The sequence below is a fragment of the Pelodiscus sinensis genome, chromosome 32 (assembly GCF_049634645.1).
Source record: "Pelodiscus sinensis isolate JC-2024 chromosome 32, ASM4963464v1, whole genome shotgun sequence".
In the NCBI taxonomy this organism is placed as follows: Eukaryota; Metazoa; Chordata; order Testudines; family Trionychidae; genus Pelodiscus; species Pelodiscus sinensis.
Genome location: NC_134742.1, coordinates 12,805,448 through 12,826,564, shown reverse-complemented (window position 1 = coordinate 12,826,564; position 21,117 = coordinate 12,805,448). Strand labels below are relative to the sequence as shown.

At 46.2% G+C, this 21,117-nt stretch overlaps 1 protein-coding gene across 11 annotated transcripts; it reads right to left on the bottom strand.

The window, feature by feature from the left end:
- Window positions 1-57: 57 nt before the first annotated feature.
- Window positions 58-20,199, bottom strand: LOC106732829 (uncharacterized). Of its 11 annotated transcripts, none has more exons than XM_075914211.1 (9): window positions 18,464-20,189; window positions 16,788-17,408; window positions 12,062-12,156; window positions 8,814-11,114; window positions 6,925-7,216; window positions 6,153-6,357; window positions 4,466-4,849; window positions 2,347-2,453; window positions 58-1,666 (listed from the first exon to the last, which is right to left on the bottom strand). In XM_075914211.1, exons 1-4 carry the CDS (start codon window positions 18,495-18,497, stop codon window positions 11,037-11,039), a joined length of 828 nt encoding a protein of 275 aa, XP_075770326.1. In that variant the 5' UTR covers window positions 18,498-20,189; the 3' UTR covers window positions 58-1,666; window positions 2,347-2,453; window positions 4,466-4,849; window positions 6,153-6,357; window positions 6,925-7,216; window positions 8,814-11,036. The 11 variants fall into 11 exon arrangements, with proteins under 11 accessions (XP_075770326.1, XP_075770322.1, XP_075770323.1 ...); XM_075914207.1 differs by lacking the exon at window positions 6,153-6,357 and having other exon boundaries at window positions 8,814-9,448; window positions 10,151-11,114; XM_075914208.1 differs by lacking the exon at window positions 6,153-6,357 and having other exon boundaries at window positions 8,814-8,951; window positions 10,151-11,114.
- Window positions 20,200-21,117: the final 918 nt, after the last annotated feature.

The window sequence follows — 21,117 nt, the reverse complement described above, 5'->3', positions numbered from 1 at the left end:
ATTCCACGTAATTCTGCTTCCACATACATACAGTAGCTAAGACACTGTTACAAGATGTTACTGATATTATTTTAATATTCATATTAATGTAGTGACCAGAAGCCTCTGACAGGATTGTACTAGCTGCTGGGTAAACATAGATAAAACATTTTCCCAGACCCCAAGAGCCTGCAGTTTAAGACGACAAGTGACATAGGAAAAATGCAGGCATTTGTATGCAATTAAGTATATACAATTATTGTACACACAGATACATGTTAAGACATAAAGGTATTATTATAAAAGGTTAAAGTGCGAGTGCATCCTTCCTACCCATTAAATGATCTTTGATTAGCTCACCCCTTATGGGCATGATCGCAGAGATGGATTTGAATGAGATCTGAAGGAGGTTGCATTTGTCTCTCTGTTCAGAGAAGGTGCTTCATGCGTGAGGGAAAACAGGGAGTGTAAAGATGCTTGCATGAGAAAGCAGTTGTAAAGCATCAACAGTGTTGGGCTATATCTAGACTGCATCCCTGTTGCGGAAAAGGGATGCAGATTAGACACATCGCAATTGCACATGAAGCGGGGATTTAAATCTCCCCCGCTTCATTTGCATGACCATGGCTGCCGCTTTTTTCCGGCTCGGGGCTTTGCCGGCAAAAAGCGCCAGTTTAGACGGGGATCTTTCGGAAAATAAAGCCTTTTCCGAAAGATCCCTTATTCCCAAAGGATCTGGTGCTTTTGCAAATGAAGTGGGGGAGATTTAAATCCCCGCTTCATTTGCAATTGCAATGTGTCTAATCTGCATCCCTTTTCCGCAAAAGGGATGCAGTCTAGACACAGCCTTGGTGTCTGTATAATCTCCTCAACATAAGAACGGCCAGACTGGGTCAGAACCAATGGTCCATCTAGCCCAGTAGCCTGTCTGCCAACAGTGGCCAATGCCAGGTGCCCTAGAGGGAGGGATCACAACAGGGAATCCTCATGTGATTTCTCCCCTGTCAACCATCTCCAGAGAAAAAGAGGCTAGGGACACCATTCCTATCCATCCTGGCTAATAGCCATTGATGGACCTAACCTCCATGAATCTATCTAGCTCTTTTTTGAACTCCGTTAAAGTTTTAGCTTTCTCTGCATCCTCTGGCAAGGAGTTCCACAGGTTGACTGTGTGGTGAGTGAAGAAAAACTTCCTTTTGTTTGTTTTAAACATGCTGCCTATTACCTAGTTCTTTTATTGAAGGAATAAGTAAATATCTTTTCCTTATCCGCTTTTCCCATACTAGTCATGATTTTATAGACCTCTATCATAACCTCCCTTAGTCTTCTCTTCTCTAAGACGACTCTATAATCTGCTTTATAATCCGTCACATTTGTAGCTACATCCAAGCTAGGAGAAAGGCATGAAGATAATCAATTCCACCGTTTCAGGACAGAAGATGATTACTGCAAAAAGAAATAAAAATGCTTTTGCATATCTCCCACAAGTATGGAAATGTTCCTCGCTGTGTTAGTGATATTTTCCTTCTGCTGAAGATGCTGGGGTCGTCCACTCTCAGAATTTGGACACTGGAATAGATGGTTCAGTGGGTATTAGTGGTGCAGGAGTGACTATTGCTTGATGCTCTGATCACTACCCGTTCTTCGATGTGCACTGGAAAGGACTTCTGCATGGCAGATTTATAGACTGGTGGAGAAAAGAACAAAATTGTCAGCTACTAGGGATCTGTGCTCCCCCTTCCCCCCGGGGGTAGGCAGCCCTGGCTCTCTACAGGCTAGGTGTGGTAGAGATGTTAAATGTGTGTATTTGGGTAAATGTGTAAGTGCTGAATTGTTTACATCCAAGGGGAGGCGGTGGGAAGCAGGAGTTAGTGCTCACAGGGAGCCGGTTTTTAACCCAGCTCCCTCTGAGCACTTGCCCCCTCCATCTGTTCCCCCACCTTCCCTGAGTTGCTGCCTCTGCGTGAGGTAGTGTGGGAGAAGGAGGCGGGCAACTATGCAGGAGCTATCTGGGATCCCAGCCACCAGCCCTTAGAGTCCAAGCCTTTGGTCTCATTGGCTCCACTGTCAGCCTCTGGCTCCTGCCTGCCGGAGGCTTTTCTGCAGGCTGCAGAGCTCAGAACATCCGCCCTGTGCCCAGGCCCCCGCAGCTGGGCCCAGCTGTAGCATCAGTCTGGGGAGGTGAGTAGTGGAAGGGGATATGGTGGGGGAGGGGGGAGGACACAGCTTGGCACCCCCATCCTAGTAATTATTCCAGCCCCACTGGTGTTGTGGTCTCCCTAGCAGGCTCCCGGTTGAGGTCTCCCTAGCAGGCTCTCGGACGAGGAAACCAGAAATGACGACGGAGCAGCCGCCGCAATCCCTTACCTCTCTCCAGAACCACTCCAAAAGGCAGAAAGCCAAGAACACTACGCCGAGCGGGGTGGAGTTGGGCACCAAGCAGTTTCCATTCCCCTTTGCTCTTCTAGATAAGTCTGGGGAGCCAATCACAAAAAGAGGGTGGGAGAAGTTTTTTGAGTCATTGCATTGTATCTTTAAACGATCCAGTGGTAGGTCCTTGCCTCTCACGGTATCAGAATTCAAAGAAAGGGGATGTAGAGAGAAAGGGGACGTTTGCTGAGGGTGGTTTACATCGCTCGCAGGGTGTTCCTGGACGTCACACTGAGTTACTAATGGGCAGCAGGTTTAAAACAAATAAAAGGAAGTACTTCTTCACACAGCGCATAGTCAGTCTGTGGAACTCCTTGCCTGAGGAAGTTGTGATGACTAGGACTATAACAGGGTTTAAAAGAGAACTAGATAAATAAATGGAGGTTAAGTCCCTCAATGGCTATTAGCCAGTATGGGCAAGGAATGGTTGTCCCTCCCCCACCATATCCCCTTCCACTACTCACCTCCCTAGCCTCTGTTTTGTCAGAGGGCGGAGAAGGAGGGCGGGAGAGAGATGGCTTGATCGTTACCTGTTCCATTCATTCCCTCTGGGACACCTGGCATTGGCCACTGTCGGCAGACAGGATACTGGGTTGGATGGACCTTTGGACTGACCCAGTACGGCCACTCTTATGTTCTTATGTACCCTTGGCACCATTCCTGGGCCCAAGGAGACCCATGGAGTAGCCCCCAAACACTGACGATCCAAAGGGAAAGCGGGATTGGGAAGGAAGAAGGAGACCAAGAGCAAAATAATTCCTTAGATAGCCAAGAAAACTGATGAATTTAACTCAAAATCTGCCGTCTGTCTCTGCTGCCTCCCACTCTTCTCTCTCCAGTACATCCAAAAGGCTGCAGCCCAAAACGAGGGATGTAACAGTGTAGTTGATTAATGGATAAGCAAAAGCTTATAGGTTAATACTATAGACTACTCACATTTCCCTGACCCCACTTGCCACTACATTTTTTAGCAGGCTGGCTCAGTCCTCGCTTGAAATGGGTCCGGGACCTACCCCTGCTGTGGAGCTGCATTTAAAGCATATTAGGACCTAGGCAGGCAGGTAGCCCGGCTCAGTTTTGTCTCGTACAAGGTCCAGGAGCTCAGACCCAGTATCAGAGGAAGCAACACAGGGCGACAGGCAGCTGGTCCGCAAGAGGAGCTGGTTTTTAAACTGGCTTCCGTCACAGATCAGTTCCCTCCTGTCACCCCACGCTGCTGCCTCTGATACAGAGGCAGCAGCACAGAGTTATAGGGGGCTCCTCAGGAGGGAGGCCGGAGCGCACTGGCTGCTGGCCCCACCCCCAGGAACTAGACACTAGTCGACTAACCTATAAAAATTCATGAGGTTACTCAACTATTCAGTTAACCGATATTGAACATCCCTACCCAAAACATCTTCCTTTCCTCCACACTGTAGTCATGTCTCTTCCCTACCTGAGACCCTGCACCGGCTTCCCTTCTTCCTCCCTGTAGACTTCACGCTTCTCTTACCATCTCCATAGACCAACTCTGCCTCTCTCCTGTATCCTCCTCTCGCTGAACCTCTGCTTTTCCTGCACCTCTCCTCACTTTCCCTCCTTCCATCCTTTCCCTACCATCTCTCCCTCTCTCTTTTTATTCTCCTCTTCCTTCCCTTCCCCAGCATTTCTCTACTTTCTCCTCTATTTCTCCATTCCTATGGTGCCATGCCAAGGGTAGGCAAATACTAGCCCATGGGCCGGATCCAGTCCACTGGAGTTAGACCTTGGTGGGCCCTCACCAGTATATTTACCTGCTCATCTGCAGGTATCGGCAGGTGTCCAAGTCTGCACTGTTTCCCGCTGCTCTCATTGGCTAGTGACACCGCTCTGCAGCCAATGAGAGCTGTGATTGCTGATACCTGCAGAGGTGCAGGTAAATACAACTGTGATGGCCCAGTTGGGACTAACCTTAGATGACTGCTGCCTTTTTATTGTCCACCCCTGTGCCATGCAGACAGCGGCACGTTCCACCTCTTCTCCTTCCCCTCCCAATCCACTTGTCCAACACAGCACCTCCCGTTTCTCCCCTCTTTACCTTCCATCACTGTCAGGTTCACTGTTGCAACTGCTGACACATCTAAGCCTCGCACTGTTACCCGGTACACGCCAGCATCCTTGGGCTGCACCCCCTGGAGCACTAGGGAAGCGTTGTGGAAGGAGAGAGTTGCCCGCTGATGGTACAATTCTGCCAGATCCATGCTGTGCTGGCAGGTACGCTCCTGTGATTCACGGAGCCTGGTGCAACTGTCCACCATGTAGACCAGGATGGGACGATTGCCTGTGACGAACTCCCACTTGACATGGTAGAATTCCCACGCCGAGTTTGCAAATTGGAGGGAGATGGGCAGGACTGCCACCTGGCCAGGGTACACCCACACCGGGTTCTGCAGTGTAAATACAGAGAGTGCAGCTGTGGTGTCTGCATGGGGAAGAGAAGAGGTTTAAAGGGAACATTAGCATCTTCTAAAACAGTGTTTCTTAAACTGCGTTTCTCAGCACACTGGTGTGCCATGGAGAACAATAGAGTTCAAAATGGCAGCCCTTAAAGAGGCAGGCAACCTTTTTTTTTTTTTTTGTTCAATAACTCCCCCCCCCCCCCGCCCCCCCGCAACCTTTTTTTCCCCTTCAACAAAAAATCCTTAGCGTTCCTCATAAAAAAATTATTAATTGGTGTTTCTCCGTCTTAAAAAGTTTAAGAAACACTGTTCTAAAAGATGCCAGAGTGATCTCCCATAAGCATTGGGCTAGCTGAAACTAATGTGCACGCCATGCAAAGCCATCCAGTTGGCTTACTGGTCTGATGACTCTGGCAGCCGAACACTGGAGTCTGTGTCACCCCCTATTCATAGTGGCAGCTACCGAAATATTGATAAAACTGTCACTTTTCTGATTCTAATTACACTTTAGTTTGCCGTTGCCAGAAACACTTTGCCGTTGATGGAAACGTCTTTCTTTAGACACTGAAAATGCTCACCCTTGTGGATTTGCAGAGGAGGGCCTTTGCATTTTTCAGCCTAGCTGGAGTCTGATATAAAAGAGGAAGTCTCTGACCTAGACCAAGGGACAGCTCACTGGTGGAGTTTCCCAACAGCTGGGAATAGGAGGGGTTTGAATTCCTGCAGCAGCATTTCCTTGATCAGTGGGTATCTTCAGCCTTCGCCATGCCAGTTTGATACTCAAGCTCCTAGGTATCTAGTCACATTTTCAACTTTTATATGTGTGGTGGGACAGGAGAAAGAAAAGAGGAAGAAGTCAGAATAGTAAGGGGATGATTTTTGGAAGAAGAAAGAAAAGAAAAACTATAGGGAAGAATTAAGAGAAAACCATGTAGAGAAAGGGAAGCCAGAGACATTAAGGCTGTGTCTACATTGGCACCCCTTTCCGGAAAAGGGATGCTAATGAGACATTTCGGAATTGCAAATCTGCGGGGGATTTAAATATCCCCTGCGGCATTTGCATTTACATGGCTGCCGCTTTTTTCCGGCTCGGGGTTATGCCGGAGAAAAGCGCCAGTCTAGACGCGATTATCCGGAAAATAAGCCAGAGACGTTGACAACCTAGCACCAACAAAAAATTGACTTTTCCACCTCCACCTCCACCTATAATGCAACCCCCACTGTTTCTGTTATTTTTAATGGGAAAATTGACCCCGCATAGCACGTTCTCACTTAGCACAAACATTTTCAGAAACGCATCTAGTGTTAAATGAGGAATTACTGTACCGTGCGCAACTAGAATGCCACTTTAAATTGCAGAGGGAAGGCTGGATCCAGCATCTCTCATCCTGGCTACTGGCTTCAGTCTTTGGGGAATTTTTTCAAGCCCTTGCAGTAAGATGACCAGGACGTTAACTAGTTACTGGCAGAAATCAGGTAGGATTCTGCCTCCCTCTATGGTCAGGTACTTCAAGGGGAATTTCCTCAAATGCTGGAGACAGCCAGACACAGGATATGAGATTAGACAGAGTCAGATATGCCAGTTCCTAGATAAATAGTACAATAGAATAACGGATATGTATTGAGATTCATAATAAATCCTTTTCCCAGTTATCACTGCTGCTGTGTAACAATAACTTTTCTGTGATACCACTTGTCCTGTACAGGTTGAACCTCTATGGACTGGCAACATCTGTGGAATGGCATGATGATAGTTAGCCACTTGTTCTTTTATTATGGATCTGGCCAAATTTCCCGCAGTCCCATAAAGTTTGTTTCCAGCCACCAGTCCTGGTTCTCAGTGGTCTGTGCTGTCCTTTAGCTCTAATTTACCGCCCCTCCCTCCAAACATCTTCTCAAAACCCAGCAAGCCATGGAAGTGTTGGTAATGCTGCTAGACAATATTGACCTCCCCTGGTTTGGCAAATTCTCTGATTTGGTACTGGTCAGGTCTCAAGGGTGCTGGGTTAAAGAGGTTCAATCTATACAGCCCAGCCTCCCACCCCTTCACGTGGCTTCACTCCAGGAGCACAGTAACTTCCAATGCAATATTACTCACCAGTAAGGACCCACAGAAGTAAGTTTCTAGTCATTGCAACTGGAGAGATCTTGGAATCTTGAATACAGTTATAAACTCTGCCTCCGCTTTCAAAGAGAATGATTAGGCTGGTTGCAGATGTCGTGTCTTTTACCAGCTGACTTGGAAACCAAAAGCCCACGCCAGCTGTTTTTTCCAGACTACTTTCTTTTTTTATGCTTTTACGGAACAGCATTTTGTCTCTTGACAAAGTGGAAGTGCTGGATTTGCTAGTCAGCAATGTGAATTTCTTTTTCCTTAGTCCCTTCTGTTCCTTTGAGAGAAATAAATAATATCCCAATGCCAGCATAGGGAGCTGAACCGATATTATAACTGATGGAAGGCAACAAAACTCACACCCATCATAGAGGGTGTGTCTAGACTACAGAGTTTTGTCGACAAAAGTGGACTTTTGTCGACAAAACTATACCTACGTCTACACTACCGCTGAGTTCTGTCGACATAACGTCGACAGAACTCAGCAGTTTTGTCGATGCTGGTAAACCTCATTTTACGAGGCATAACACCTTTTGTCAACAGAGTTCTGTTGACAGAAGGTGTCATTACATCTAGGGTTGTGTCTAGACTACAGGGTTTTGTTGACAAAGCAGCTTGCTTTGTCGACAGAACTGAATGTAGTCTAGACGCTCTTTGTCGACAGAAGCTTTGTCGACAGTATCTGTCGACAAAACTTCTGTCGACAAAAGCCTGTAGTCTAGACGTACCCATAGATAGTAGCCCAATGTCTGTGACTCTGTAACGCTGAAATGCTGGCTGTTCCCTCTGGGCGGCACTGTTGCCTGAGTCATGTCCTTCGTCTCCCGCCGTGGCGCTTGGCTGACTTCTGCGCCGCTCAGCCAGGCCGCTGTGTGGGAGCAAGTGACGCACGTGGCCATTTTGGCTCCTGACAGTGGCTCCAGGCCCCGCCCCCCTTTGCCTCCCACAGTGGGGCTTGGCTGATTTCTGCACTGCTCAGCCAGGCCACCGCGTGGGAGCAAGTGGCGCAAGCGACCATTTGGGCTCCGCGCTCCCCATGCAGCATGGGGAGCGCACTGCCCAACCGGACATTTGGGCTCCACGGTCCCCCGAGTGAGAGGCAGGACGGGGAGGAGAAGAGAAAGAAAGAGACAGAGAGAGAGGCAGGAGTCGGAGCAGAGCTGAGAGAGAGGGGGGAGGCAGTAGGAGGAGAGAGAGAAAGAGAGACACGGAGCAAGAGACTGGAGGCTCAGGAGAGAAGATCGATGTGGAGGAGAGACCTGAAAATCCCATCTTATGACAGGCTAATTGGCTAGTTAAGAAATAGCTACCTATTCCGCAGACAGTGGTTCTTAAGCTTTTTGGCCTCAGGACCCAGTTGTAAATGTTTAGTCTATCACAACCCAGTACATAGGCTGGGAGCGGAGGCCCTGGAGTGGTTTCTGCTGGATCCTGTCCCTCAGAGGAACAGGGTCCTGGCTGGCACGCACCCCACAGTGATAGCTCACACAGGCTGGCTGGGCTTGGCTTTCCAACTTCCGGAGTTGCAACACCCTTCCTCCCTCACTGGACCACATCTATGTGAGGGAATCTGTGATCTTCATAGGGCTTCAGTGCCACTCCCTCTTATTTGGCCTGCCTGGATTCCCATTGTCACAACAGCCCAGACTTGTGCTGGGACTCCAGAGGTTGCAACGTCCGGAACAGGGAGGTGAATGAATCCAGCCAGCCCTGTGGGACAGGAACTGCCACAGGACCCTTTGAAACATCCTGGCACCCCAGTTTTGAGTCCCTAGCCACAGGCGGAGAAACCCTACGGAGAAACCCTGCAAAAATAGGGGCACACAGGGAGCATTGTGCGGGTCATGGAACAAGGCAAACAGGAGTCCACCTACCAGAGGACTATCGATCTACAAGCCAGAGAAATGTCTTGAGCCTCATACCCCAAGCTCCTTGGGCCCAGGAGGTCTCAGGATCTCTAGTGTTTACCCATTAGAGCCATGGTCTCACAGTCAGCCTTTAATTTTCTCCATCTGTGGAACCAGAACGGAAAGACCCATTGGCCCTGTTACTGGAAGGAAACAAGGATGTGAGAGCACATAGCCAGGAGTTCCCATTACAGCTTACAACAGGGGTTTTCAAACTGGGGGTTGCGACCCAGTGCTGGGGGGTGGAATGTTGGGTGCTCAATCTCATGGCTGCAGGGGGATCAGGTGGTCAGTGGGAGTGATAAGGCAGCTCCCAGCCTGTCTTGGCACCACATACTGTGGCCTAGACGTAGCCCTGTAGTATAACTAGTGTATAGCCTTCCATACTTGGTGAGTCTCAGCAGGGACCTAGACATCGGAGGGTGCCCTGGATTCCCCCAGATGGAGCCATGTCCGCTGCAGCTTGGTGTGAAGAGGCAGGAATGGGACTCCTTGCAGACTGAAGGGGCATAAGCATTTCTAAGTTCCTGTTGCTTTCTTCTGCCTGTGCTTATTGATGTGTCACTTTGAAGTATCTGTGTAACCATAAGGCAGCATTAACCCTGTAATAGTAGTGACATAGTGAGATTAATAAAAGCAACTATCCCTAATCAACTGTGTGAAAAAACTCCGTAATCCTGTTTGGCCACCCCTCTGAGTTGACAGCACCACACTCGCATTGGCTGGAAACCTGGTGCTGGCTGCTTCTGGGATGCAACATGGCCTGCGGTGCCAGGAAAGACAGGAAGTTGCCTTAGCACCCCTGCTGCATTGCTGCCCTTCCTGCCCCACCTCTAACTCCTCTCCCCCAAATACAGAAACTTAGAGCACTAGAACTGGAAGGGACCTCGAGAGGCCATCGAGTCCAGTCCCCTGCCTTCATGGCAGGACCCATTATTGTCTAGGCCATCCCTGATAGATGTATGTCTAACCTTCTCTTAAATATCTCCAGAGATGGAGATTCCACAACCTCCCTAGGCAACTTATTTCAGTATTTAACCACCCTGACAAGCAGGAAGTTTTTCCTAATATCCAATCTAAACCTCCCTTGCCGCAATTTAAGCCCATTGCTCCTACATTCCAAAGATCTTATCCTCAGCACCATCCCAGAGCCCACGTGCTATTCAAATTACATTGGGTCATGGGCCTCAATGATGGTCTTCAATTAGATCATGAGGAAAAAAGTTTGAAAACCAGTGGCTTATATTTATATCAAATACTAAGAAAAGGTTTCACTCCAGCATCTCCTAGATCAGTACATTTACCTACATAGTGGCTCCGTCTTCACAATGGACCAGAAGATTTGACTTGATTTGCGTCTCTGTTTTCGCTCTCTTCCCTTTTCACTCAGGAAAGTTCTTTCAAGTGACGCTGCTGGTTGATATCATTATAAAATGTGGAAGTTCGACTGGGGCATTATACAGTTTTCTTCCCCCTTCACTTGCTCAATTCTTTAAAATCTTTCTGGTCTTTGACAATGATGGGAAGTGGTTTCAATTTCAAATAGAACACAGGCAAACCGGAGATTGTATTCATGCTAAAAGGGTATAACTCCAACATGTAATGTGTGGGCTGATCATAGAATCACATGTCTAGAAAAGACATCAAATGTTTACTAATCTAACCCCCAGCTCAAAGCAAGCAGGAGGTGAAGAAAGAATCACACACAGTACACTATTGACATTTTCCTACTCTCGGAGGGTATGTCTACACTACCCTCCTAGTTCGAACTAGGAGGGTAATGTAGGCATACCGCACTTGCAAATGAAGCCCGGGATTTGAATTTCCCGGGCTTCATTTGCATAAGCGGGGAGCCGCCATTTTTAAAACCCCGCTGGTTTGAACCCCATGCAGCGCGGCTACACGGGGCACGAACTAGGTAGTTCGAACTAGGATTCCTAATCCGAACTACCGGTATACCTCGTTCCACGGGGTTTGAACTAGCGGGGTTTTAAAAATGAAGCTTATGCAAATGAAGCCCGGGAAATTCAAATCCTGGGCTTCATTTGCAAGTGCGGTATGCCTACATTACCCCGCTAGTTCGAACTAGCGGGGTAGTGTAGACATACCCGGAAACATTTGGCAGCAGTCATTGTCCATGGAAGGGAGTGAAAGTAGAAAGATCAATAGTTGTGTGTTGTGAAGCCCCAATCAGGGATGCCTCTCCATCTCAGACGGACCCAGCGTCTCCTCACAGGTAGGGAAGTTGTTGATGAATGTATGAACATGCTGCAGAAGGGAAGAAATATTGTAAGTTGTGTTTGCCTACAAAACCTGCAATGGTGTCAGCAGAGCATTTATGTTCTAATGACGTGGCAGCCTGCTGTGTGAGCCACATTCATGTCACTACATATACCTTACGCCCTTTCTCTAGGATGTTCCACACTTCCATCCTTTTAATTTCTCTATTTATATCCAGCCAAACAGCCAGATTCTTAGGCTTTGTCGACAGTATCTGTCAAAGAGCGTCTAGACTACAAAGCATTAGCGTTATCGACAAAGCATCTAGACTACAGCCAGTTCTGTCGACAAAGCAAGCCACTTTGTTGACATGACAGTGTAGACGCAAAGGGCAGTGTAGATGCAATAACACCTTTTGTCCACAGAACTCTGTCGACAAAGGGCATTATTCCTCATAAAATGAGGTTTACCACCATCGACAAAACTGTCGCGTTCTATCGACATTATGTTGACATAACTCGGCGGTAGTGTAGACACAGGTATAGTTTTGTCAACAAAAGTCCACTTTTGTCGACAAAACCCTGTAGTCTAGACAAACCCTTAGATTTGTCTCAGCACCTCCCCTGCCTCTTTAACTCGGGAGAATTTGATGCATCTCTTGCACTCATGCTAACACATGATTAAAATATATTCTTAATATATTCTTAATATATATAGTCTTAAAATATATTCTCAAGGGATTGTCTTCTCTGGACAATATATGTCAAGTTTTAACACACACTGAAGAAATCCTGTTGGCGACTGCACTGTTGTGCTCAACATCTTGATAGTTAATATGACTTTTCAAGATGCTGTCCTAACTTGATGTAAGACTTAAAAGGCAGTGGTTTCACACACTCATTCGCTATTACACCCACCTAGATCCCCTCGCTCGTATGTCTCCTCTGATCCTTATGTTTTATGGGGCTGGAAAGATGGCATTGACAATCACTCACCTCTCCTAATATCAGTGCCAAAATGCAGAGAACCAGGAAGGCAAAGACCAGTCGGATTATGTTAATGTTGCGGAAGCTTTTCCGTGCAAAGTTTCCTGCAAGTAAAGAGAGGTGAGATAACCATAAAAAGTCTGAAAAAGTAATGGGCATAAATGCATCTCTCATTAAATTATCCAGGAGCGGCTCTCTAAGGATACAGCAGTGTTATTCTGAAATAACATTGAGCATGTCTACACTACAAGCCTTTATTTCAACATAATGTCGAGCTGGAGGACTTCTTACTCCGACTCTTATAACTCTCATTTCATGAGGAGTAAGGGAAGTCGGAGGAAGTGTTCTTCCTTTGACTTCCTGCTGTGTAGACAGCGCCAAAAGCTGAAATAAGCTATTTTAATGCAAGCTATGCAATTGACATAACTGAAGTTGCATAGCTTAATTTGGCTTTTGCCTTGCAGTGTAGATGTGCCCTAAGAATTCTCCTTCATCTCAGGAATGGGTTGTGAGAATTTGAGGGAGGAAATCTTGCTGGATTCTCTGGGGGTGTATCAATACTGCACCGTTATTTCAGAATAACAGCCATTATTCAGAAATAACAATGCGAGCGTTCCCTTATTTCGAAATAACATCAAAATAGCAGACGGCTTACTCTGACTTCTGTAAACCTCATTCCATGAGGAATAACACCTCTTCTGAAATACCTATTTCGAAATAGGGCGTGTATGGATGCTCCACTGCTGCTATTTCTAAATGGCTCCTCACCAGGGCCATTCTAAGTAATTTCTCTCCAGCACCTCCTGGGGCTTTCAATCAAGGTAGTGTATCTACATTAGGGAAGCCTGCCTTGGGCTAAAATTGAGGTTTCCATGCAGTGTAGATGTGCTATTTCGAAATAAGCTATTTCGGAATAAATCTTCTGGAATAGCTTATTCCGAAATAAGCGTGCAGTGTAGACATAGCCTGGGTTATCTTTCTCCGTAGTTGACCTTTTGCTGTTGAAAGGGTAGTGGATAGGAACAAGGTAGCATCTCACACCAAGTCACCTTTTTTGTGCCTTTTGCTTTTCTACATAGCATTCATTTTATGAAGGAACAACATGGGCGTGATGAGGTTCAAATTATCACCAAGTTTACTAAACATATATATTGCATTAGGCCTACTCACTTATACACACTGCTGCTGTGGGAGGGTCTTAGTGTCTTCTGAAACAGAAGACAATGAAGGACATTAGAGGGCTCACAAGCTGCTTAAAGAGAATACTACCCAATTTCTATAGATTACAGGAAGACACAAGGTGCAGCATGGCAAATCTTTAGGATATGTTTTCTCAGCCAGCAGAAACCCCTGGTAGGAGTCTCAGAATCTGCATCTACAGACTCGAATATGCAGGGCTTGCGCTATCACATTTTAAAATAGCTATCCAGTGGTTTAAGCATGGGTCGGGCTCAGGCTGTGAAACCCACCTACTTCTCTAAGCTTCAGAGCCCACGCTGCAGCCTCTCTGAGCCCACGTTTACCCCGCTGTTTTTAGTGCCAGTTTCTCTGTCTTCCCCATTACCATGCAGTATCATATACAATCAGTTCTGTCTATTCCTTTCTCAGGTTCCCTTGCTTTCCTTTACTTGTAATCTTTTCCACCATTCTAGCACTCACGATCTTTTAACTAGACGTCATTTTTGACATTTGAAACAGCATCTTTGCGGCTGTGCTTTCAGCTTTGTGATTTCTTCTCAGTTCCCTTAAGCGCCGCGTCCCAAATGCAGAAATGATACTTTTGGTCAGAAAAAGCATGTTATCGAACAAAGCTCCCGCCTTTCCCCTCAGCTCAGATCAGGGTCCTTTGTACACTGATACGCTATCTCGCCCCTCATTCCCTAATACCTTCAGTCACTATTGGATTCGCTGTTGCATTGGCTCATAAATCATGGTTCATACGGGCTACATCTAGACTGGCATGATTTTCCGGAAATGCTTTTAACGGAAAACTTTTCCGTTAAAAGCATTTTTGGAACAGAGTGTCTAGATTGGCACAGACGCTTTTCCACAAAAGAACTTTTTGCGGAAAAGCGTCCGTGCCGATCTAGACGTGCTTTTCCGCAAAAAAGCCCCGATCACCATTTTCGTGATCGGGGCTTTTTTGCAGAAAACAAAGCTGAGCTGTCTACACTGGCCCTCTTGCACAAAGGTTTTGCACAAAAGGGCTTTTGCCCGAATGGGAGCAGCATAGTATTTCCGCAAGAACACTGACAATCTTACATGAGATCGTCAGTGCTTTTGCGGGAATTCAAGTGGCCAGTGTAGACAGCTGGCAAGTTTTTCCGGAAAAGCGGCTGATTTTCTGGAAAAACTGGCCAGTCTAGACACAGCCACAGTGACTAGCACATCCCAGCATCCTTGGCCTGCACACCCCAGATCACAAGAGTAGCATTCTGGCACGTCTGCCCACTGCTAATGTTCCTTTGCCATGTCCTTAGTCAACTGGCAGGCTCTCTCCCATCAGCTGTAGGCTGTCCCGGTGCAGTTGTCCAGCATGTACACCGAGATGGGGAGATTCCCAATGCCTGTCATGAACTCCCACTTGATGCAGATGTCTCCCCAGGCTGAGTTCAGGGATTGGAGGGAGAAGGGCAGCAGAGGTGTCTGATTGGTGATGGCATGGACTGGATTCTTGGGTGTGATTATAGAGAGGGCAGGCAAGGCATCTGAGTGTCAGAACAAAGATGGAAAATTCCATGGGGCTTTACCTGTGGGGGGTGAAAACCTCCTTAACTGATCCCCCAATCACCTAATGTGCAGCTGGAATGGAACCATTGCCCTCCAAGTGAAAGTCTTTGTAGCCCATTCCCCACCTTTCTAACCAATGCAGTGGCCAAATATTATAGAAGTTACAGAGGGAGTATATCAGTGAACCGAAAGATGGTATTTATAACATAGACACTTTTTAATTTTGTAAAACTCACATGAAGAAGACCTCATAGCTACATATAATGTTGAAAAATAGTTGCGTTCACACCTTTGTTGCTGCTGTGGTTTGCCGGAGACAGCTTTGTGCTAGGGTAGATTAACACCACTACCTCAGTTGCACAGCTCACAAAGATTCTAGTTTGAAACTCAGTAAGGATTTAATTGCTGTTGCTCTACACCAGTGCTTCTCAAAGTGGTCTGTGAAATGGCAAAATAAACAAACCGGCATGACCAGTGTCATAACCAGGAGTGCTGAGCAGCACCTGGTGACTAAGGGGTTAACTAATGTCTCCTGTACCTAGCCAGGTATCAGGTGGTTAGTCAATAACAATTCAGGCAGGAATTTCAATTTGGAAGAGAGGTTTTTTCCTCTTTCTCTTCTGTGTTTGAGAGGCAGGGCAGTTTCTTCTTAGACTAAGGGAGATGGGAGACACTTCTCTCTCCAAGAACGGACTTCTTAAAATGTGTAAGTAGGGGAAACTTTAGATAGCACATCAGGATTTGTTGTTTTTCTTGCTTGGGCATTTGGAAATAATGTCTGAGCTGTTAATTGTGTTTTTCTTTTTTTTTTCTTTGTAACTAATTTTTAGCTCGGGGGGTTCCCTGAGTATCTATATCAATGTATCCATTATAATATGCTTCCAATTGTAGTTTTGTTTTGATAATAAAGAATTGTTTTCTTTTCTAATTAACTGGGGTTGGTTGATTGTTGTGTCTTTATGACTCAGCACCTAGTTACAAGGGCAGAGTCCATTGTTGTCTGTGAATCCCCTCTGTTTTTCCCAACTTCAAGCAAAACAAAGTTTGGGGCAGAGGGAGAGTTTTACCTCCGGGAGGAGATTTCCAAAGTGATCTCTCCCCTGGTTTTCTTGGAATTACTTGGGTGGTGTCAATGGATTCCCCAAAATCCAGATATTAGGATTTGGGGCAGGAGGGAAGGGTTTTTGGACCAGAGCCTGTAGAGGCAAGATTTTGGAGTGCTCTTGCAAGTCCGCACTTCTGCATTTGTCATGCTAGAGTGGGGAACAACTTTGACAACCAGTTAAAGTGTTTCTCAAAGTGGTTGAGAAACACTGCTATACACAATCCATTTATGAGGTCCCCTCTGCCTTGGGGGAACATTCTGAGCATTTTGACACCAGAAAGATGCCAAACAATTAGGAGGGAGTGCAGAGCAGTGAAAATGGTGAGAGGCCTAAAGGGAGCAATTTGTGGGGAAGTGATGAAAAGAGCGAAACAGAATCATAAAACCTAGGGCTGGCAGAGACCTCAGGAAGTCACCGCGTCCAGCCCCCTGCCCAAAGCTGGACCAACCCCAACTCAATCATCCCAGCCAGAGCCTTGGCTGCAGCCAAACTTCACAGAGCATAGGTCAGTGGAGGCTGTGCTTAGATGGCTGCAAACTCGCCTTTGTACTAGCTGGACTCTGCTGCGGCTCTGGACAGGCTGGTCCTGCTGCATTATAGTAAAGCCAGGCCCGAGGAACGCACAGGCCTTAATTTGTAATGAGAGGTGCTGGGACTCAAGTCATTTTTTTTATAGTCATAACTAAGGCAACATGCCCAGAGGTGCCAGAGCTAGAAACTGGCACAAACCAAGCAACCGGAGGGTACCTCCAGGTTACACCAGCTGTACTGGCCAGAGGGCTGCCGGCTGTATCGGTGCCCTCCAACTCTCTTTGTACTGTGTGGAGATCTTTAGTCCCTCTCTGCCCCCGAATATCCTGATGTTGGACAACGACCCTTTTCCCCCTTCTTTTAGTTACCTCCTGTCACCAGTGGGGTAGTTTCCCTTCTGTCAATTCTCGTCACCAGTGGGGTGGTTTCCCCTCTGTCAATTCTCGTCACCAGTGGGGTAGTTTCCCCTCTGTCAATTCTTGTCACCAGGGGGCTGGTTTCCACTCTGTCACTGGTGAGCTCATTTTCCCTGTTACCTCCCATCACCAGAGACTCGGTTTCCCCCGTGATACTTTCCATCACGGGACTTGCTTCCCCTCTGTTACCTTCCACAATCAGGTTCACTAGTGCAGTGTCCGACACATCCAAGCTTCGTACTGTGACCCGGTAGGTCCCCGCATCGTCTGGTTGCACAGCTCTGAGCACTAGTGAAACATTCTCTTTCTCAAAGGAGATGTTCGCTCGCTGCTGATAAAATCCCGCCAGCTCCAGGTTGTGCTGGCAGGTTCTTTCCTGTGACCCAGGGGCTGCAATGCATTTGTCCGCCATGTAGACCAAGATGGGCCGGTTGCCGGTGACGAATTGCCACTTGACATGATAGAATTCCCACGCGGAGTTGTGGAACCGGAGGGAGATGGGCAGGACAGCAGTCTGACTGGGAGAGACCCGGACTGGGTTCAGGGATGAAATTACAGAGAGTGCTGAGGTATCTGCGCAGGAAAGAAAAGGGGAACAAATTACCCAGGGAATCAGTTCAAACAAATAGAGAGCCCTGTGAAGAAATTCCTCTGCACACCTGGGGTGTGTCTAGACTACAGGGTTTTGTCGACAAAAGTGGACTTTTGTAGACAAAATTATACCTGCGTCTACGCTGCTGTGGAGTTCTGTTGACATAATGTCGACAGAACTCAGCAGTTTTGTTGATGGCGGTAAACTTCATTCTACGAGGAATAACGCCTTTTGTTGACAGAGTTCTGTTGACAGAAGGCATTATTGCGTCTACACTGTCATGTCAACAAAGCAGCATGCTTTGTCCACAGAACTGGATGTCGTCTAGACATTCTTTGTTGCCAGAATTTGTAGACAAAACTTCTGTCGACAAAAACCTGTAGTCTAGACATACCCATGGAGGCAGCGCCTAACATTTAAAGAGATCTTTCCCCAGCAAATTTACTTCAGATGGCACTGCCAAAGTTTTAGAGATATATAGTGAGGGCTCTGGAGAGCGAGTTCTTAACAGGCGATTTTGTTTTCCCCCTGTGGGCTCCGTTTATCTCCTCAGAGCTTTCGGTCAGCTTGTATCCCACACTGGGTTGTAGTAAAAAAGTAAAATACTACTACCATACAACTGGGTCCCTATAAATCAGGAACTGTGCTGTTGTCTGTTTGACTGCATTGAATGAGCCAACTTTGCTAGAGACAGCAGCCGTCTGCATTTAGGTCTACGTTGTAGCTCTAAGTTCATACTGAGCTGTATTGAGTGCAAGCCATCAGAAGGCATTGCAGCTGGGAAACTGTCAGCTCTCTCTCTCTGGGCAGAGGGCGTAGGATGCTTGCCCCTGACAGAGAAAAAGCGGATACCCCCTCAACAGGGAGCTTTCACACTGCAAAACTGAACAATGCAGCATTCCCCCAAGCAGCAGGGAACAAAAGAGACCGGATGGAGTTTCTCCCTCTCCTAAAAATACTCTGTGAGCGACCAACCTGCCTCCCTCTCCTCTATTCAGCAGCTACTGAGCTCTAGTCTCCTACATGTCTTACTCACCTATACACATGCAGAGAAGGAGCACACCAATCATTGTAATGGAGGGACACCCAGATGAACCCACCACAAGCCTTGTTCAAGCTACGAACTCAGCCTCCGACCTCCACAAGTAGGCACAAGCCTTCCTCATTCTGTTTCAAATCCTCTTGATAAAGACAGGCGCATTTCTTCAATACGAAAGTGCCTCCCGGTTATATACGCATGGCAAGGCGGCAAGCCTTGTGCTAGGCTTTCTCGCTGAGAGACAAAACGTACAGTGCTACCTGTGACGGTCAGTTCAGGTCTCAGAAGAAAGGATGTGGTTTCAGGCCCACTGGCTTCTGCAGACAAGGCAGGTTCATTTGAGCCCTAATTTGGCAAGGTAGGGGCAAAGCAGAAATGACAAGCTGATATTGAATTCTCCACCCCTCCTCCAAAGTGCTTGACCCTCCTAGCTTGGGGTACTCTGTATATTTGATAAGAATACTCTCCACTCCATTATCCAGTTCACTGAAGAGTACAAGACCCAGCGCAGACCCTGATAGACCCCACTAACTACATCCTCCAGGTGAACCATTGGGAAATACACTTTTAGTAGGATGTTTTGCACCCACATTTCAGTAATTTTATGAAGACCAGATTTCCTTAGTTTGCCTATGAGAATGTCACATGGAAATCAAATGCTTTCCTACAAGATACATCACGTCCAAAGCTTCCTCCCTATCCATTGTGCTCTCGCTCCATCGAAAAAGGAAATGATGTTAATTCCAGCATGATTTGTTCTTGACAAATCCATGTTAGCTATTATTCTTTATCATGTTGCCCTCTAGGGGCTCACAAATGGATTGTTTAACAATTTGTTCCTGTATCTTTCCAGGCATAGATGCTAGGTTGACTTTCTATAATTTCCCCAGTCCTCTTTGTTTCTCTTTTTGGGTACATCTAGACTATCTTTTTTCTTTTGAAAGGAGATATCCATATTGGCCACTCACTCTTCTTTCTATTTTGCCTTCAAACTGAGAATACGTTTACACTGCAGAGTTTTTCCAGCATACCTCTGGTATGCCGGAAAAACTCTTCCACATCCAAGGAATGCATCTGCTCTTCCGAAATTATATTATGTGCTTTTTTGACATCCTTGTAAACCTTGTTTTACGAGGAAGAAGAGATATTCTGAAAAAGGGTTTTTTCCCTAACATTTGGCCTAGTGTAGACGGGTCAAATGTCAGAAAAGCCTCTTCCAAAAAAGGAAGCGGAAAAAAGGTACGCAAATTGTGCAAACCGCTTTCTGACCTCCCCCTTCCTACAGTGTAGACATAGCCTGAGAAGTTTGCTGTTATACCCTTAATAGTCTCTCTCTGAGAAACTGTCGGCTCTCCTGAATGTCCTTTTCCTTTAGTTTTCTTCCTGTGGGGGTTTACTTACCAGTTCTGAGTTTTAGTCAGCTTCTTTGAAGTTCATTTTCCATATTCAATCCTTTCTTCCCTTAGAATTGTGAAATCATATAATTTCATGATCACTTTCACAAAGATCACCTTCACTTGCTAGATTGGCAACCAATTCCTCCCCATTAGCCAGAATCAAGTCTAAAATGGCTACCTCCTGGTTATTTTCTCCATCTTTTGAAACAAGTTGTCCCCAATCCAGTCCAAGAATTTACAGGGCATTTTGTGTTTTACCATATTACTTTTCACTAAATAGCTGGGTAATTATTATTGAGCAAATATTACCATTATTATCAGGTTGTGTGTTTTGGAAATATCCAAACTTCAGTAACTTCTTCATTTGGTCAAGAAATGCCTCACTCGCTCCCTCTTTCTGATTTGGTGGCCTGCGGTAGACTTTTACCATGATGTCACCCTATTTTTTCCCCTTCTGTTTTTACCCAGTCTTCCTCTGACCTCCTTCTGGACCTCAGCATAAAATGTATATATTGTTGGTGTAGAGTGGAACACCACCTCATTTTTTTTTTGCCCTTTGTCTATCCTTCCTTGATACACTCTGTCCCATTTTATAATATTTCAGTCATGAGACTTATCCCACTAAGTTTCAGTGATGCCAATTATGTAACAGTGTAGCTTACGTAGTAATACTTCCAGTTTCCCTGTTTTTTCCCCCAAACCCCTTGGCTACATCTAGACTAGCATGATTTTCCGGAAATGCTTTTAACGGAAAAGTTTTCCGTTAAAAGCATTTGCGGAAAAGAGCGTCTAGATTGGCAGGACGCTTTTCCGCAAAAGCACTTTTTGCGGAAAAGCGTCCGTGCCAATCTAGATGCACTTGGGTGAAAAAATAGGGTGACATCATGGTAAAAGTCTACCGCAGGCCACCAAATCAGAAAGAGGGAGCGAGTGAGGCATTTCTTGACCAAATAAAGAATTTACTGAAGTTTGGATATTTCCAAAACACACAACCTGATAATAATCTGGTAATATTTGCTCAATAATAATTACCCAGATATCTACCCAGATATCTACTGAAAAGTAATATGGTAAAACACAAAATGTCCTGTAAATTCTTGGACTGGATTGGGGACAACTTGTTTCAAAAGATGGAGAAAATAACCAGGAGGTAGCCATTTTAGACTTGATTGAAAAGATTCCTCCACTGACTTCCTTCTTGTTGCTCCTGTGACCCTATTGTCATTTTCCATTACCTACTCCCAACATTTAGCC

Bases quoted from the DNA above. Each gene is read 5' to 3' on its own strand.
- LOC106732829 (XM_075914205.1), bottom strand. From the start codon at position 7,252: ATGCTGGCATTGGGATATTATTTATTTCTCTCAAAGGAACAGAAGGGA. The intron at 2,454-4,465 runs GTAAAGAGGGGA...TTGGCTCCCCAG, and splicing joins GAACCTGACAGTGATGGAAG to ACTTATCTAGAAGAGCAAAG. The intron at 1,647-2,346 runs GTAAGGGATTGC...TCTGCCATGCAG, and splicing joins TGGAGTGGTTCTGGAGAGAG to AAGTCCTTTCCAGTGCACAT.